The sequence below is a fragment of the Stenella coeruleoalba genome (genome assembly GCF_951394435.1).
Source record: "Stenella coeruleoalba genome assembly, chromosome: 7".
NCBI classification, from domain to species: Eukaryota; Metazoa; Chordata; class Mammalia; order Artiodactyla; family Delphinidae; genus Stenella; species Stenella coeruleoalba.
In genome coordinates, this window is record NC_137153.1 from 21,917,557 (window position 1) to 21,937,299 (window position 19,743).

The 19,743-nt window shown below is 37.7% G+C and overlaps 1 protein-coding gene and 1 long non-coding RNA gene across 10 annotated transcripts in view; one reads left to right on the forward strand and one right to left on the reverse strand.

The window, feature by feature from the left end:
- LOC307189356 overlaps window positions 1-9,324 on the forward strand; it is a 273,604-nt gene extending 264,280 nt beyond the window's left edge. For both annotated transcript variants that reach the window (XR_013829163.1, XR_013829164.1), the window contains one exon: window positions 8,970-9,324. This is a non-coding gene — a long non-coding RNA (uncharacterized lncRNA). The remainder of the gene's footprint in view (window positions 1-8,969) is intronic.
- ADAM28 (ADAM metallopeptidase domain 28) overlaps window positions 1-19,743 on the reverse strand; it is a 356,867-nt gene that overhangs the window by 10,921 nt on the left and 326,203 nt on the right. For all 8 annotated transcript variants that reach the window (XM_079927363.1, XM_079927366.1, XM_079927364.1 and 5 more), the window contains 8 exons: window positions 13,833-13,963; window positions 10,661-10,838; window positions 9,387-9,476; window positions 6,475-6,670; window positions 3,637-3,739; window positions 1,449-1,608; window positions 661-741; window positions 261-339 (listed from right to left, as the gene is read on the reverse strand). In XM_079927363.1, the coding sequence (XP_079783489.1) occupies window positions 261-339; window positions 661-741; window positions 1,449-1,608; window positions 3,637-3,739; window positions 6,475-6,670; window positions 9,387-9,476; window positions 10,661-10,838; window positions 13,833-13,963 (1,018 nt within the window). The remainder of the gene's footprint in view (window positions 1-260; window positions 340-660; window positions 742-1,448; window positions 1,609-3,636; window positions 3,740-6,474; window positions 6,671-9,386; window positions 9,477-10,660; window positions 10,839-13,832; window positions 13,964-19,743) is intronic.

Sequence of the window (19,743 nt, forward strand, 5' to 3'; positions counted from 1 at the left end):
AAATTCGGAAAATTAAAATAAAATGACAAATATAAAATGTCAAGAAATCTTTTTGTATGTAGCACAAAAACATAAGAATGTGGAAAATATGATTAAAAAGTTGCTGTAGAAACTTTGGGGATTAATATTGTGGATTCAATATCTACAGAATAGGAATTCCAAGAGAAGTGGAAAAAAGACAATGAAATCTTACATAACAGGAAATAAAAGCTTGGAAGAGGAGAGTAATTTTCTCACATTAGATGTGCAGTATTACTTACTGAAGACCATGGAAGAAGCACCGCAATCAGGAGGGGCCCATCCTTCTTTACACTGACATTGGAGCTCGTGGTCACACACCTAGAGGAGCAATGATCCTGTTAGTTTTCTCACTGGACTAATCCCCAACCCGAGGGTTGATTCATCCATAATTAAGTCCATTCCAAAAAAAGAATAACCTCTGCTCTGTAGCCTTTCAGCTGTCTACGTAATGTATGAATCAGTAATAGTAATTTCAGTACTAGGTTCTTTGAAGGAATTTTTCATTGAATAAAACTAGTGAGGAGTTAGATAATAATTTTAATCATTCAACGCTGAAACATTATTTTAACATCATCCAAACTGTCTGACCTAAAATGACACAAGATTCAGCAAGCTTGGGGAAACACTGTCAAGACTTACAGCATGTCCTTTGCATTTAGAGGAGCAATTGGCCGATCTGTAAGTTCTTTCGACATCCACACATTCTGCATTAATGCAAACCTGAAAGTGATATGAAAAACACAAAGTAGACATGAATGTCCAGTGGTTTCAGTTCTGCAAACTGTTGACTTTGGTATTTAGCCTTGTATTTTTAGTTACTATTATTGTTATCAAACTTGCCTTTTCATTAGGGAAATCACCAAATCCTTTTGAAAATAGGAATATGGAATCTAGATCATTTTTATAATTAAATATTTAGGAAGTCCTCTTTAAAGAAGATTTCCTTACTTCACGTCATATCTCATGGGTCATCTTTAATGCACCTCTTTAGTCCAACTCTGAAGACTGAGAGCACTGAGCTAAGCATTGTACATGGTACAAGGTACGCATCCTAAACAAAAATACTATGGAAAACATGGTAATATCACATCATCTCCAATATTAAGATAATTATCATTTATGTAAAAATAAATAGTATTGTTACGATTTTTTTCATTATTATCATCAGAATGGCTATCATTTATTGAGACCATACCAATTTGGGGGAAATAAAATTTACCTAAATTTAACAACCTAGTGCTAAGCACATAATAGGTACTTATTAAATAGCATTGAAGGCAAGAATGCAGTCATGTATACGTGAATGGCATAAACATTACTTTGAAAAACTGTGCTCCATGAAACACAAGGAGGCCTTGAGAAGCAAGCAAACAAAATGAACAAACAACCAGAACATTTTGAGTAAAAGCCACCATTAATCAATGTACCTTATTCTCTCCACACTTGGTTCCATTTGCTACTATACTGATTTCTTGACTGCTGTCTTCAGGTTCAAATGTTTTACATGTCAGGAACGTTATTATATGTCCTTTCCAGAGCAGATAATCTGACCCACCATTACAGAACAACTTCCCACACAGGGCGTCACTGAAGAAAAGCCGAAATTTGTTGCCTTTGAAATAGCAGGATCCAAAATGCAGTTTTATACAAATATAAATCAGCTCCCTATCGATATTTAACTAATGGTATTTTCCCCTACGGCAGAGACTTCTAGTTCTCCTTTATACCAATTTCCCCCTTATTCTTCAGTAATAGAACCATTGAGTATTAGCAAGGCACAATGTTGCTCAAAAGAAAAATCCCATGGCTCTCATATTCCCAAATTTTGGCCAGTTGCCTAAATTCTAGCCAATGGGAAGGAAGCAGAATCTTAACTGCAGATTCTTGAGGGTGCCCTTACGTGAGGGTATATGTCCTCTTCTCAATATTTTCTCCTTTTTGCTTATTGGAATATGACGGTTGGAGTTGGAGAAGCCATCACAGACTGAGAGAAACATTTGGGAAAGGAGGTCATACGTATGATGGAGCAAGAAGCTATAAGGAGGATGGATGTCTAACATCATGGAGGGCACCTAGGAAATCAGTTTCTGTCTTGTTTCAGCTAAGTTATTTATTGCCATGAAGGGCAGCAGAATAATTCTCTCGACTGTAGTTGTATCGGTATAAGGCTGAGCCTCGGTGGTCACTCCAAGGCATCGTGTGTTACTGGAAGAACCCCTGCAAATTCAGATGAAACTGCTCAGCACTCATTAAAGCCTTGCCTTCACTAGCAAGGGGAAGAAAGTCATCGCCAACAAAATTGGAATCAATTGCTTTATGCAGAATTTAGAGGAATGCTGTGAAAAACTCTTCGGAGAGTGGTAGAATCAGATTCTTCTGATGTCTCTGAGGCTTTTAGAAAATACCATTGAGGAGTGGAGAAAGGCACGCATTCTCTCCAGACTTGAGAGGGTGTTTTTCTTGAATCATTTAGGTAGAGCTTTATGAGGAAGGCTCTAGGACACAGGGACTTTCAGGCTTATTTCCCACTACAGCCAAAGACTATCAAGAAGTGACCAGGAGGTCAGCCTGTGGGAAGAAATGAAATGCTTGTGCCTCTGGTTGCAGAAATTACCCAGTGTTCACACAAAGTTTACAGGACAAGGGTGTATACACTCTACAGAGGAAAGATGGAATTACCCTAGTCTCTTTTCCCTGTCACACTCTCTCAGACTAAATATTGCCACACTCCCACCCCACTCTCCCACACATATTGCCTTTTACATAATTTTCATGATTTCCTGTAAAGAAGAACCCACAGGGTATGATTATCTTTGAGGCTTAGACTCCCCAAGAGATGACCTTCTGTCCAAAATGTAGTTTGTTTGGTAATATCTATCATTGAGAAAAATCAGTGTTATTTTAATAGAAAATCTTTGAGAAATGCTGATTTTTTTCATTCAATCTCTGGTTACACATTAGTTTGTATGTGTAAAATTTGGAGCAGGTATAAAGTTTAATCTATTATCATTTGAATTTTAAAAGTCATCTTAAAATTGCAGAATCAAAGGAAAATATATAGAAAAAATCTCAAGTTCATTGCTTATGGTGTTCTATCATTTTTTTCAGACTATCAATATAAAAAGGACAACAAATTCTTTAGGTAAATTGTCAATCTTTCCCTTACTGTATTTTTTCTTTATGGAATGCCATGGCAAATTTAAATAAAACTGTACAATCATCATATTGCTTATTTCTCTGAGTAGATACATATTTATACCCTAGAATCAAAATGAAAGACACTAGATGGAAAAGCATCTAAAGTATACTGGAGAATCAGTGTGCAAATTTCCAACCAGGCCCATTTAACTATTGCACGCTCGGTCTCAAACATTCATTCTATTTAACAACAGCTGTACTTGGTGTCCTTTGAAGCATCCATTATGAGAGACTGGAAAAAGTGGATCATTCCCTATTTGTCTTTTTAACTCAGTGCCTAGCCTAAAATATATCATATAATAGTCACTCAATGAATGTTTATCAAATGAATGATGTCCAAATTCACTTTCTCTTTAAATGGGATAAATCAGAATGTGTCAAAATGAGCAGGAAGGTTCAAATAACAAGGCCACTTACTTTGCTTTACAGGGAATGCGTGTGTCATCCACTTTTCGGCAGTACCCGTAACTTGACCCACCTTCATTTCTGCTAAAACATGACTTATCTGCAACCTGGGTTCCTGGGACCAGGCATAGTCAGTAGGCACACAGTTGAAAAGAAAAGAGAGAAATAGTTCAGTGCCATAAAGGATTCATGAAACAGAAAACCAGCATGAGGAATACGATTTTAGCATCATCCCCTTGACCCTTCTTGGAAATATAGGTTGCACTAATTTGATACCAAGAGAGATGGCTAGAGTTAAAACAATCTTTTAGATAGCCTATTTTTGAATAATGGCTATCTAAATATTTGGAAACATCTGGATGATTGAAGACTTAGCTGGAAGAGCCGTAGTTATCGTAGTAGCAGCCCACAGGCAGATACTGGAATGTTATCCTGCTGGAGGGTGCAGCTGTGACAGGTAGATGCTGTGCTTAGTCAAACTTCTACTCTGCCAGCCACAGAGATGAGCATCGCATGCTTAATTTCTCAGGTAATCTTCCTCAGATCCCCATCAACTGGGGCAACAGAACACAGTGGTTAAGAGCTCAGGCGTTAAGTAAGAGCTGTGTGATCTTTGGCAAGTGCCTTAATCTCTTGGTTTGCTCTGTGTAAAAATGAGGATTCTATAATAGTACCTCCCCCACAGCGTTATTATGAGGATTAAATGAGTTAATATATGTGAGCCACTGAGGAGAGTGCCTGGTCTGTAGTACATGGTTCAGAAAGAAAATGCTGGCTGAAAATCCTTTGTAAATAAATATACCTGGGTACCATTGCTAAGGAAAGGAGCACATTTTCTTTTTAGGTTGCACACACATTTTTCCAAATTCTCTGTGAAAAGATTGTACTAATTCATACTCTTACCAGAGCATATTAAACTAAGTGTTTTGTCACATCCTCACCAACACTAAGCATTAACTGTAACAAAGCTTTGCAATTTAACAAGTGTAGAAGATTAACTTGTCTTCATTTATATTTCTTACCATATATTGCATGTGCTGATGTATTAATAGTGTTTCATACTTCTTGCTAGTGAGTTAAAATGATTTTAATGTTTATTAAACACGTGTACTTCTTTATGATGAATTGCCTGTTTATTCCTTGGTCACATTTTCAATATTTGGAATTCCAAATGATTTATAGGAGGTTAAAGACAGTGATTTTCCCCCCTTATATGTGTTATAAGACTTTTCAAACTTTGAAGACTAATTTAAAATAAATGTGTGATCCTTGTGAATTGTAAAATTTGAAATTTTATTTAGGCAAATCTATTTTTCTGGTCTTTTATAAAGGCCACCTTTAAATATATGATTTAAAAGTTCTTCTCTATTCCAATATTGGATAAATATATTCAACATTAATTCAATAGATCACTTGGAACATTTACTAAAGTCAGGCACTGTGCTAGGATACACTGGGAATAACAACTATGAACAAAACAGTGTCTAGGTACTAGAAAATTTACAGATTTGTAAGGGAGGCGATATTGAAGGGTCAGGCAAAAAGAAGAAAGTAATAGTTTTTATCGCAGTGATTTATAGCCAAGTAACAAAGGAGATGTTCAGAGCTTCATCTCTGTGCTGAAGATTTCCTTTCCCCAGGTTTCTGCCATATACTGAAGTTAGCCAAGGAAGTACAAGGTCTTTAACCAGCAAAGCCATCTTTGCTTGCAGCTGTAACTTAGCACGTCCATCTGCATTACCTATAAACTGGAGGAGAGCCAGAACCCAATTCCAGACCATCAGAGCACTTCCTGATGCACGAATGGTATCAAGCTTTCTCCTCAAATTGTGTCTCAGCTCACCCTAGCCTGATACAGAGGCTTTCATTCAGGGGTTTCTCTAGGTTCCTGTCCATTTATTTCCCAGGTGTCTTTTTTTCTGGGTATATTGTCAATCAGTGATTTTTGTTGCTTTCCTTCATCTTGTCTTATGTATATTTTCAGGAATTATAGAAAGTTTCCAGCATATGATAACCTTCCTCAAATATTTTTAGGAATATGTATTTTCCCTGTTAAAAATAGTCCTTCAGCCATTTAAGTAGCAATCTGGAAATGTAGCAGAAAATGGTATGAAAATTAAATATATCTACACAATATACATCATATCCAGGAAGTCCAACGAATTGATATTTTAAAAATTGCTCTTCTAATCAAGTTATTTAGCATAATTTAAATTTGGGTTTAAAGTTTTTGAAAATTCTTAAGTTATGCTTTTATTTTTAACTTCTTTTTTATGGTGTAATCAGAGAATATGACCTTTAAAATTCTGGTATTATGGACAAAATAAACATTTTTAAAACTTTCAATTTTCCTCACTGCTCCTTTGCATTCCACCCCTACACACACACACAATTCCAAGGGTCTGCTTAACTGGGAAGGATTTTGGTTAGAGCTGCCAGATAAAGTACAGGACGTCCAGTTAAATTTAAATTCCAGATAAAGACTTTTTTTCAGCCTAAGTCTCACCCAAATATTGCATGAGACATACTGACACTTAAAAAAAAATTTATTTTTTTGAGACATACTGACACTTAAAAAAAAATTTTTTTTGAGACATACTGACACTTAAAAAAAAATTAATTAATCTGAAATTCAAATGTAACTGGACTGTCCTTATTTTTATTTGCTACATCTAGCAACACCAAAATTCTCCACTTATCCAGGATTTTGAGCAGTGGCACAGTCTCTAAGATGGAAGAAAGGGACAGAATGCTACTTTGGCCATGATTAAACACTGTCACTTGGAGTGATACGATTTTCCTTTGTATGTACAAAGGTAGTGCCAGCATCACTGGGGTTTGTCCTCCTACCTGGTCCCCATAGCTTGGTGCACTGCTCCTCCAGGGTGGGGCACATCCCCATCAAGCAGTAGCCCTTCCCATTTTGGCAAGGGAAGCCATTGACTTGGAATCGATCATCCGGGCAGAGACCAGATTTGCCATCACACGTTTCGGGCAGGTCACACTCGTCTTTTGCTGGTCTGCACACCTCACCAGCCTTTTTAAACTATAGAGAAATAAAATTGGAGAGAAGGCTTTTTTTTCCACCTGACTTAACCCTAATATCTCAAATTGATTCAAATAACATTTTCCTTGTGGCCTTTTTTTGGCAACGTAGTTAGAGGCATCGTTCTGTTTTAGTTCACGTTTTCACTGTATAGGCTGAAGCCATCTCCTATAATCTCTCTTCTGTTGACTTTGGCCAAGCCCTGAGTCTTTAAGCAATCAATACTTCTGAATTTGTAGAGCAAACGTTATAGAAATAACAATGAAAAAACACAGAAGAAAACTGAGCAATATCTTAGATGGAAAGAAGGAAGTTATTTCTCCCTCTGTTGAATGCATCTTTGACAAGCTTTTCAAGGAGATTTAAATCTGCAGCTTCAGAGATTTATTGGTGAAGTAAATCTTCCATAGTAAGGAAGATAAGTTTATAAACCCAGATCAGCATGCTCTGAGACTTCCCCAGGCATAGAGTTTCCTAATCCTTAATCCCTTTTATTGTATGTTCAGATATTTCTTTTCAACTCACGTCTTTCTATGGAATGATTTATCAGAAGGAGGAAACAACCAAATATTCATTTCATGTGTTAATTCCATTACAATCTATTACTGCAAGTCTTGCTCTTGTGAGCTCAGAGAAACCTTAGGAAAAGAAATTCTGCCATTCATACAAATCTAAGAGGCCTGTGTGGATATTGGAAGCATACCCTTCTCTAGTTGAAGTGAGAAGGCATGCTCTCATATCATCAAAAGACTTTCCATATCTTCACGCTGGTGACAGAATGTGCCAAAACTAAGATCTGGCACAGCCAAATAAATATTTTTAAAAGAATCCAAATTTTCATCAGAGCATATGAGACCCTCCAAATTCAAGCCCCCCCTACTCCAGTCAGACTAGCTTTCTTACCAGATGTCACACAAACCATCTTTATATCTTCTTTTCTTTCTTCCTTCTCCCTGCCTGCTCACTTGGATTTTTTCTTTCTATTTATCTAAAATCTCCTCTGGCCTCTTCAATGCAAATCACTGTTCCTCTTTTCTACATGTGGTAGGAAAAGAGCCCTGAATTTGGATTTGAAAGATACAGGTTTGAATCTTGGCTCTGCCAGTGGCTAGATGTGTACCCTTAGCAAATGGATTTAATCTCTCTGAAGATCCGTTTCCCGATCCAATATTAACTTTCTAAGGTCATTATGAACATTAAGTGAGAATATATGTGGCAACTATTACCCATATAATGGCCATCTGTCATTATAATATCTATCTGAGCATTTAATCATGTATCATATTTTCGTCTGTTTTAGTTATGTATGTCATCACCCTAAAGAAATAGCAAGTTTTTTGAAGTCAAATACTAGTTTTCTTTATCACTCATAATCTCTAACAAACAAGACTTAATAAATACTTGTTGAATACTACTTAAGTTCTCAAATTTTCTTCAGTTTGGCCTCCTTTATTTCTTTCCTCTCCCTCCAACATTAAAAACAAACAAACAAACAAAAAAAACCTATCTCAAACACTGCCTATAACCTGGCATGCCATCTGCACATTCCTTTTACAGATGGTTATTGGGCTTTTAAAATGAACGCAATTCTGTGTTAGGTGAGCATGAATCAGACTCCAGACATTAAGCATCAGTTTAACTAAGAAGACACATAAACAAATAATCATAATAGAGAATTCTCTGCAACAGTAGGATGTAACATGCTGAACTCAAACTGGAAGAGAAAGTCAAAAAAGCCGCACAGAGAAAATGACACGGCATCCTCATCTTATGTCTTTTTTCTAAGAATTTCACCCGGAAGTGACTTCAAAGGTTGAAGATAGAGGAGCCCCTATATTATTAAAATTAAAAGCTTTTCCACTACACCATATTAAAGTGTGAAATAAAATTCATATTTTATGGCAAGACAAGGAAAATTTAAACATAAGAAATTGTCACTCCCTCTGACCTCCTCTCTCCCCATACCGTGCACTGTGCATTAGGCATTGACCAGACCTCCCCCATCAGGAGAAATACCTGCTCAACCATAAAGACCAACATACTCCCAGCACCAACAAGACAACTCCTTAAAAGATAACGTTCCTTCTTGATCTTGTAAGGGGCCATGGTGATGCTTAGATATGGATTGTGTAAATTATCAATAATATGCCATTTAACGTACAGCCCTCTGTCTCAAAAAACTTACACAACTGTGCTTTGACTTCTAACTGGCTCAACAGTTTTCAGAGCTTTCTGAGATGCTCTTCCCCGGTTATAATCCTCAGTTTGGCTAGAATAAAATTTTCCATTTCTTTCTTAGATCGGCTGATTAATTTTTTGCCAACAAAAGGGATATGCAAGCAATTACTGGATTTGGTCCAAGAGGGTCACACGGCATCAGAAGAAATAGCAGGTGGGAATAACAAAGCATTGGTTTTGGAACTGATCATACTTGGATTCTGCCATTTAGTGGCTGTATTATTTTGTACATTATCTGTTCTGAGACTCTGCTCGAAAACAAAATTAAATGATAATATATACTTCAAAGGGCTGTTGGAGGATTAAAGAGCCCATCTTTGCAAAGTACTCAGTGAGGACTTGATAGATGGTAGGTAACATTATTTTATAGACAGAAAAATATTACTTTGCCTATTTCATTTAACATAATCCCTAAGATTTTAATACAGAAAAAACAAAGTAATCATAATTATTAAGATAGATAAAATAATAATCTTACCTGGCATTTTTCACAGCATTCCCCTACCACACACTGAAAATTTGCTTTGATTTTACATGTTTTTGCATCACAGCAAACGTTGGTACATTCCTAAGAAATACCAGAAACAAATGCAAATGCAAGATTACTTTTTGGTCTCATTTTGGCACAATTCATAATACAATTTATTCATCACACAGACCTTTCTTTGATACAGTCTGAAAATGATTTGGGGGAAAACTAAAAAAAAAAAAAAAGTTTAATGTTAGAAATACTGAGTTTATCTTAATTCTACTTACATCATTTTTTTATTTGAATATCTTTTCTAGTTCCCCCATCTCCCATAGTAATACTGAACATGGTCTATTTTTGGTGAAATAGGAGAGAAAACAAAAGAAAGGGACAGTTTTTGAAAATCAAATTCCTCTAAATTGTTACAGAACATAATTAGTTCAGCTCATCAATTTTGTATCTATCCAGCAGTAAACTTAATCTCTAGAGCATGTACTGAAAATCTAAAAATATAGTTCTTTATTCAAGTTTGACATTTAATTCAGCTCTCTGTAAAGCAGTATACTTTGTCTTGTTCTCCCCACCTTGCTTCTGAGAAATTAGGCATCTGCACAAGGCTTTGGGGAAACTCCTACTTTGGGAACCTCAGAGTGAGATATTTACAGTTACCAATTTTTAGGGTTAAAACTCTTGCCCTGGGCTTCCCTGGTGGCGCAGTTGTTGAGAGTCCGCCTGCCGATGCAGGGGACGCGGGTTCGTGCCCGGGTCCGGGAAGATCCCACATGCCGCGGAGCGGCTGGGCCCGTGAGCCATGGCCGCTGAGCCTGCGTGTCCAGAGCCTGTGCTCCGCAACGGGAGAGGCCACAACAGTGAGAGGCCCGCGTACCGCAAAAAAAACCCCAAAAACTCTTGCCCTTATTCAAACAAACATCACCTGGGAAAGATTCCTTTTTCTCACAGAAGGGATAAATGTGTAATCCTATTTTGAAGTACTGAAAGGCCAACCCCCTGAGAGCTTGGCCTGGTACTCGCATTAGGTATTAATAAGATGGGGGCAAAGGTCCCATTCAGAATCCTGGCTGCCCTGTCAAGAGGATGGGACCAAGCCAGGCACTTCGAATGGTAAAATGTCCTGAGTCCCAAAGTTGGCCTAACAAATGTCTACAAACAAACATTTACAAAATTACAAGAAGTGTGATTTTTTTAGTGAACCTCACGTTGATAGTTTATCTCTCAGCAATTGAAAAACAAAGTAGATCATTTTAGAAGGAACTTGGTGGTACCTCGGGGGTCCCACAGTCACAGTCTTCTCCCATTTCTAATAGCTGGTTCCCACAGATTGGGGTGGATATGATATCTGTAGGGAGCGGAACGTTAAAGAGGCAATTGGATAATTTATCTTCCAAGAATTTTTCATAGCTGACACGGCTGCAAGAACTGAAGTCTGTAGGTATATAGAAGCTGTAAAGGTAAGGAAAAAGAAAATGGAATACAGTCACGCTGAGCAGATAGGGGGAAATATCAGACATTGGGTGTGATACACTCAAAACGTGACCCAAAAGATCAAAGGGAAGACACTCACCAACTGCTAAATCATGAGCTCTTATTTTTGCTCCTGAAGTAGCCCACCCGGGCAGGTATAAACACCTCCAGCTTAATGAACAAAGCAAGTATGGTCACATCTTAAAACAGAACATCCAGGCTGCTATTTAATAAACTAAAAATCGTTCTAATTTATCCAGATAATCTAATTCAGCCTTCGGTCGTCTTGGTTTTGAAGTCTTAAAGGCACTAAAATTATATTTATTTACATGTTTAAGAATTCATTTTCCTTCAGAGGGATTTCTATTGACAGCCTCTCTTCATTCCACAAATAACAATGAGGTTAAAAAAGCAGTAGCCGGGCTTCCCTGGTGGCGCAGTGGTTGACAGTCCACCTGCCGATGCAGGGGACACGGGTTTGTGCCCCGGTTCGGGAAGATCCCACATGCCACGGAGCGGCTGGGCCCGTGAGCCATGGCTGCTGAGCCTGCGCGTCTGGAGCCTGTGCTCCGCAACGGGAGAGGCCACAACAGTGAGAGGCCCGCGTAACGAGAAAAAAAAAAAAAAAAAGCAGTAGCCCAGGGGGTTGCGGGGGAGGGAAGGAATGGGAGTTTGGGATTAGCAGAGGCAAACTATTATACATAAGATGGATAAACAACAAGGTCCTACTGTACAGCACAGGGAACTATATTCAATACCCTGTGACAAACCATAATGGAAAAGAATATGAAAAAGAATATATATGCCTACCTATCTGAGTCACTTTGCTGTACAGAAAAAATTAACACATTGTAAATCAACTATACTTAAAATTAAAAAAAAATTTTAAACTACAGTAATATACGTGAGAGATAGCATAAGATATGTAACTGGCATGCAGCCATATGCTACTTTGTGGAAGGGCATGGGAGACTAACCCTAGCTTGAATGAGCTGGGAGAGGGAAATACAAAAAGAGGAAATGAACACATAAAAGGGACTGTGGGGTCCTTAAAAATAAAATTCCAGGGCAGTTTTGCCTAAGGTGTGGCAGGAATGTGTAATCTCTTTTCAAAGACTCTGGTCATCTTCCTATGAGAACATTCTTCTTTTTTGAAAAAAAATTTTATTAGAGTATATTTGCTTTACAATGTTGTATTAGTTTCGCATATACAGCAAAGTGAATCAGTTATACATATACATAAATCCACTCTTTTTTAGATTATTTTCCCATATAGGCCATTACAGAGTATTTAATAGAGTTCCTTGTGTGATACAGTAGGTCCTTATTATCTATTTTATATCTAGTAGTGTGTATATGTCAATCCCAGTCTCCCAATTTATCTGCTCCCCCCTTTACACCCTGGTAACCATTAGTTTGTTTTCTACATCTGTATCTATTTCTGTTTTGTAGCTAAGTTCATTTGTACCCTTTTTTAAGATTCCACATATAAGTGGTATCATATATTTGTCTTTGTCTGACAGTTCACTCTGTATGACAATCTCTAGGTCCATCCATGTTGCTGCAAATGGCATTATTTCATTCTTTCTTATGGCTGAGTAATATTCCTTTGTATATATGTACCACATCTTCTTTATCCATTCCTCTGTTGATGGACATTTAGGTTGCTTCCATGTCCTGGCTATTGTAAATAATGCTGCAATAAACATTGGGGTTGCATGTATCTTTTCGAATTATGGTTTTCTCTGGATATATGCCCAGGAGTGGGATTATATGGTAACTCTATTTTTAGTTTTTTAAGGAACCTCCATACTGTTCTCCATTGTGGCTGCACCAATTTACATTCCCACGAACAGTATAGGTGGGTTCCCTTTTCTCCACACCCTCTCCAGCATTTATTGTTTGTAGAGTTTTTGGTGATGGCCATTCTGACCCATGTGAGTTGATACCTCATTGTAGTTTTGATTTACATTTCTCTAATAATTAATGATGTTGAGCATCTTCTCATGTGCTTTTTAGTCATCTGTGTCTTCTTTGGAAAAATGTCTATTTAGATCTTCTCATTTTTTGATTGGTTTGTTTGTTTTTTTGATATTGAGCTACATGAGCTGTTTGTATATTTTTGGAGATTAATCCCTTGTTGGTTGCTTTGTTTGCATATATTTTCTCCCATTCTGAGGGTTGTCTTTTTGTTTTGCTTATGGTTTCCTTTGCTGTGCAAAACCTTTTAAGTTTAATTAGGTCCCATTTGTTTACTTTTGTTATTATTTTCATTACTCTAGGAGGTGGATTGAAAAAGATCTTGCTGTGGTTTATGTCAAAGAGTGTTCTGCCTATGTTTTCCTCTCAGAGTTTTATAGTATCCAGCCTTACCTTTAGGTCTTTAAACCATTTTGAGTTTACTTCTTTTTTTTTTTTTTTTTGCAGTACATGGGCCTCTCACTGTTGTGGCCTCTCCCGTTGCAGAGCACAGGCTCCGGACGCGCAGGCTCAGCGGCCATGGCTCATGGGCCTAGCCGCTCTGCGGCATGTGGGATCTTCCCAGACCGGGTCACGAACCCATGTCCCCTGCATCGGCAGGCGGACTCTCAACCACTGCACCACCAGGGAAGCCCCATTCTTCTTTAATTACAGTTTTCTTCTAAAACTTCTCCATTACCACCACCCAATCTGAATTCACTGAAAATGTGATAAATGCTAATGATTTTATGAACCCAGATCTTGTGTAGCTAAGATGAGGATAAAGTGACATATCACCCCAACAGCAAAGAGATAGTATGTTTAAACTATGTCTCAGTTAATGAAAAACATTACACATAGATGAGGTACAAGGTAGTTTGGTATAGATACACATCCATGATTTTGTCCTGATACTGCTATTTAATAATTTGAAAGTTTGAACATGTCATTGAAGATGACAGCCCAGAGTGAATCCAAAACACAGATAAATAGCATCTTCCCAGAAAGGCTCACCTTAGTGCTCTGTCCATCACACATACTGTAGAAGGGCACTTGCAAGCATAGGTGTCATGAAACATTCCGAAGTTATGGCCCATTTCATGGGCCATGGTCCCTGCAGTGCTAAGCATGTTGTGACTGTGGTCCTGAGGATGAGAATAGGGAGACAGATACTCTGGTTTGCAAATTGAATTATCACTCAGGACATAATTAAGTATTTTCACTGTAGTCAAGTAGAGTAGAGAGTCTGATTTTAGCTTCAGTTTCCTCAGCTTACCCATCTCTTCCCCTCTCTCCTTCTCTTCCCTTCTCTCCTGTCTCTCACCCTGACTTTCTCTGCACTTTTGTCTCTCTGTCTCTGTATCTCTTGCTGTCTCTCCCCCCAACACACACACCCCTTTGGTACTGAATCCCCATCACAAGGCATACAGCCTACTCTCTGTTCTTGTCAATGGGTCCCTATAATGAAGATTTTTGTTATTTCCTGCCATGACGGATAATGACCTTTTTTTCAACAATAATAAGAAATTAGAATTTTTAAAAACTGATTTACCTCCCCCCCTCACATTTGGTTTGTTTTTCAAATTCTTTCCAATTTATCAATAATTGGAGGTCTTTAATGTATTTAGTTCATAGGGATCTAGAAGTGCTCATGAACCTAGAACTTTAGAACCACTGGTACCTTTTTCAAATCTACTACTGCCAAGACTAGACATCAGTCAACTCCAGACTTCCCTTACTGCATGAAGTTCAGCGAGTAGCCAACTTCATTACCAGATTGTTTCTGATTAAAGGTGTTGGACCAGGACATCCGAGTTATCCAGAAGCAATAAAACAACACTAAAGAATTATTGCTGGTTGTAATTTCCCAGTAGGGATACAGGAATATGCCAATAACACCCACCCACAGAAAACTGATTCCCTTATGTACTTCATTTCAAAGAACAAAATAGAGAAGTCCATCAGGCACAGTACAAGGCTGGCAAACAAGGAACACATATGTGAGACAGGAAGTTAATACCTACCACTCACAATATTGTTTCATCCTGTTGAGGTGAACCTGGTAACCTTACTATCTATTAAGATGGAGAGTCTTCAGTGGGGACAAAAACCAAACAATTTAAGAAAAAAAGAAATGTGTTTAAATAGACACTTTCCAGATTGCCTTATTTGAGGTTCATTCAAATTTACGGTACCTTCCTTTAAATAATTATTTTCATAACTTAAATGGTTTTTTTCTACTGGTATTACCTCCATCCTCTCTTCCCCTTAAATCCAATCCAAGCTCTGAGGTTCGTTTTAGTGCAACTTTTCCTGACCACATTACTCTTCATCTACAATCCTCTCCTCTGGATTCCTACTGCAGTGTTAAGTCTGTTGGGTTGGCCAGAAAGTTTGTTCAGGTTTTTTCCATAACATCTTATGGATGTTACTATCATATATTATTAACTATTGCTTTAAGTGGGCTAGTTTCTCTTCCAATTTTATGGTAGGCACTTTCAAGTTTTAAAATACATATTTTACTTCCTCCGTTTATGATAGGAAGCCTATCATAAACCCAGACTCATAAGATATATTGGAGAGATATATACATATTCACTGACGGGAGAAGTGGCAACAATCTATAGCAGAACTGCCGACCTGTTACAGATAGGGCATGAGTTTAACACACACACACACACACACACACACACACACACACACACACACACACACACACACAAACTACAAAAACCTCTACTCCTGAGAGAGGGGCAGACAAAAATCCTGAGCCTAGGATCCTATATTGATATCAAGTGAGGTTTTCTGCCAGTGCAGGAGGGCCAGGAAACTCTCTTCCAGGAATGATCTGCAAAAGTCAGAAAGCAGAGTTTTGCTGCCATTGAAAGGACGCAGGATCACTGAGAAAGCCTAGCTGCTGAGACCCAGGGCCTGATGAAAACTGAAATTAGACAAAGTCAGATGAGAATTCCCTGACCCCTGTTTCTCATCACCAGATAATAGAAAGCTGGACAGAGCATCCCACCCAAACTTATTGTAGTCAGATTCACAATTTTCTAGAACCAATCCTAGAGCTGAGGTCACAAGGCAACAAAGCTGAAATCTAAGGAAAGACAGGCTGGCACCTAGTGGGAGAGCTGGACGTGAACTTCTGTTTACCTGGGGCAGACACTACCAGATGCCAGTAATAACTCATACAAAACATTAAAAACTGATGTGAAGTGAGAGTAGCATCGACATACATACACTACCAAATGTAAAACTGTCACCTAGTGGGAAGCAGCAGCATAGCACAGGGATCAGCTCGGTGCTTTGCGATGACCTAGAGGGGTGGGATAGGGAGGGTGGGAGGGAGGCTCAAGAGGGAGGGGATATGGGGACATATGTATGTATGTGGCTGATTCTGTTGTACACTTTGATGTACAACAGAAACTAAAACAGTATTGTGAAGCAGTTATACTCCAATAAAGATCTATTTTAAAAAAAAAGTGTGGTGGAAACACCAAAAAAAAAAAAAAACCCCAAAAAACTGATAAATGTTGATTGTGGAATAGCAAGAGAATATGCAAAATGTGAGGAATTCAGAAATTAGAGAAATTCCCACCTATTCACAGATTTTTCTCCACATGACGTCACTAAGTCAGAGTTCTGGGAAATCCTCCATCATGGTGTTGACCTGGGGGAGCAGAACAGCAGTAGCAAAGGCATGAAACCCCTTCACAATCCTTCTCCCTTATCCCTGTAATGGAGCAAACGTGACCAGCACCAGGGTGAGCTAAGTGCCTCACTTGGCTTACTCTAGTCCTAGCCCTAACTAAGGTCTTAAACTTCTAAGAGAAGGGCAACAAATCTTGCCACCCTTAACGCACTGGTGAAGTCTCAGTGCAACTGTGAAAAAGAAAAAGAAAAAGAAAGGGAAATAAAAAACCCAAAAGCAAAACACCTCTACCACTGGAGGGGAGAGGCAGAAGGGGCAGGAATGCCTGCTGGGTTTACGTCACTAGAGGTCTCTACCATCTGGCAGTGGACCAGAATCATTAGAAGGACCCATGCCAGAAACTAAGAGATGCAGGACTTGCCTAAGACTGAGCTTAATGAGAACAAAAGGAAATGCCCTCCTCCCACCAAACGTCCAACAATCATCCAGTAACAAGTAACAACAACCTATTGATGGGAGATGGATAACAGCTTAAAGAGACTCCCTGTGAGGTGCAGTAAAGCCCTAAAGATGAGTGTGGAACACACAGTGAGAAAAACTCTGGCAAACCATCCTTCATTCTAAACACAAAATAATGTGAAAGGAATTTAACATCTGTGATGCACTGAGGATGTCCATACCAATCAAAAAATCCCGAACCCAGCTCAACTCCTGCTAGATTGATTCCAATCTTCACACTGAAGTCCTAGAAGAAGGAAAGAAGGGATCATTTCCAAGCCAAAAAAAAAATTATTTACCTCAGACTATTGCCTTTCACGAGATGCCTAACTTTCAACAAAAAGTAATAAGGCATTCCCCCCCCCCAAAAAAACAAGAAAAAACAATACCTTGCTGATCAACAGAACCAGACTCAGATTATTAGTGCTATCAGAGAGGCACTTTAAAATAACTACGATTAATATGTTAAAAGCTTCAGTGGAAAAAATGAATATCATATAAGACTGGATGGAAAATTTCAGAAGAGAGTTGGACACCATAAGAGAGAATCAAATGGAAACACTAGAATTGAAAAAGACAGTAACAGAGATGAATAATGCCTTCCATAGGCTTAACAGTAGATCCGGAATAGCTGAGGAAAGAATCAGTGGATTTAATGTTTCAACAGAAATTACCCAAATGGTAACACGAATTGAAAAAAATGATAAAAAGGAAAAACCAAACAAAATGAAACGAACATGGAGATACAAGTTTTGTGGGGTAATATGGAATGATCATACATGTATGTTCAATTACTTATATGTAATTGAAATCCCAGAAAGTAAAAAGGATGAGAATGGAAGAGAGGAAATATTTGAAGACATAATGGCCTAAAATTTTCCAAAATTAATCACAAATACCAAGCCCCAGGACAAAGGAACACTAAGTAGGATAAATCACCTCTCCCCACAAAATCTCCTTAGTTATAACATAATTATAATTATAATCGAAGAAATTAAGGACAAAGGAAAAATCTTAAAATCAGAAAAAAAAAACCCACCCACACACATTAGAGAGGAACAAAGATAAAGTTTACAGCAGATTTCTCGTTAGGAACTCCAGCAGACAGTGAGATCACTAAAAGTGCTGAAAGAAAAACACTATCCACCCAGAATTGTCAACCCAGTGAAATATATATACAAGAATGAAAGAGAGATAAGGTCATCTTCTTAAAAAAATGGAAAGAATTCATGGACAGGAGACTTGTCTTATAAGAAATATTTTTTAAAAATTCTTATGGAAGAAAAAATATATTATGCCAGATAGAAATTTTCTCTCTGCAAAGAAAGGAAGAACGTTGGGAATGTAACCAAAATAAGCACCAGTAAAGATAAGATAAACGGAAAACTAATTTTTTCTCATTTTAAATTGCACAGCAAGATGACTTTTAAAGAAAAATTAGTAACAATGTATATTGTATTTGTAGTATATGCGAAGTTAAACATTTGATAAAAATAGCACAAAGGATGGAAGGGAGTAATTAGAGGTGTTCCCTTGTAAAGTCCTTATACTATATGTGAACCAGTTAATACCATTTCAAGGTAAAACATACAAGCAGAGATGTATAATAAACCCCAGGGTAACCATTAAAAAGAAACAAATCAATAAAAAGCTAATAATGGAGATAAACGAAATTTTTTTTATACACTCAATCCTAAAAAGGCAGAAAAAATAGAAGAGATGGCATAGGAAACATCTAGCAAAATGAAAGATTTTAATCCAACAATATGAATAATGATATTACATATAAATTATTTAAACATACCAAATAAAAGACAGAGATTGTCAGATTAGATAAAAAATAAAATCCATGTATATACTGTCTAGCAGAAACCTTCTTTAAATGTAAAGAAATACATATGCTAAAAATAAAAGTAAGGAAGAGGTTGTATCAAGTACACTATAGCCACAAAGTATTGGAGTGATTATACTGAATTTGGACAAAGTAGACTTCAGAATAGGAATATCTCAGGGAAATAGAGGGACATAATATGATAAATGGATCAGTTCTCCAACAAGACATGACAACTCTGTGTATTCACTTTACAATAGAGCTTCAAAATACATGAAGTGAAACTTATAGAACTGAAAGAAGAAACAGACACATCTACAGTTCCGCTTGGATACTTAAACACTCTCTCCATAAACGATTCAAAAGAACTGAACACTATAAGTCAACCTGACATAATTGACAATTACAGAACACTCCAACAACAGGACACATTCTTTTTGAAGTTCATATGGGGCAATGACCAAGAACAAACCTCAAAAAAATTTAAAATATCAAAATTCTACAAAGTATATTCCCAGACTATTATGAACTAAATTGTGTCCTGCCCACTAATTCATATGTTGAAGCCCTAACTCCTAACATGTCTGTATTTGGAGATAGAATCGTCAAAGGGATAATTAGGTTAGATGAGGTCATAAGGGTGGGGCCCTAATACAATAAGACTGATGTCCTTATGAGAAGAGGAAGAGACACCAGGGATAAGTGTGCACAGAAAAACGGCCACATGAGGGCACAGCAAAAAGGCAGTCATCATCAAGCCAAGGAGACAGGCCTCAGATACCTTGTCACCTAAAGCTACTGACACCTTGATCTTGGATTTCCAGCCTCCAGAACTGTGAGAAAATAAATTTCTGTTGTTTAAACCACACAGGCGATAGTATTTTGTTATGGCAGCCCTAACAAATGAATACACAGACCATGACAGAATAACAGAATTA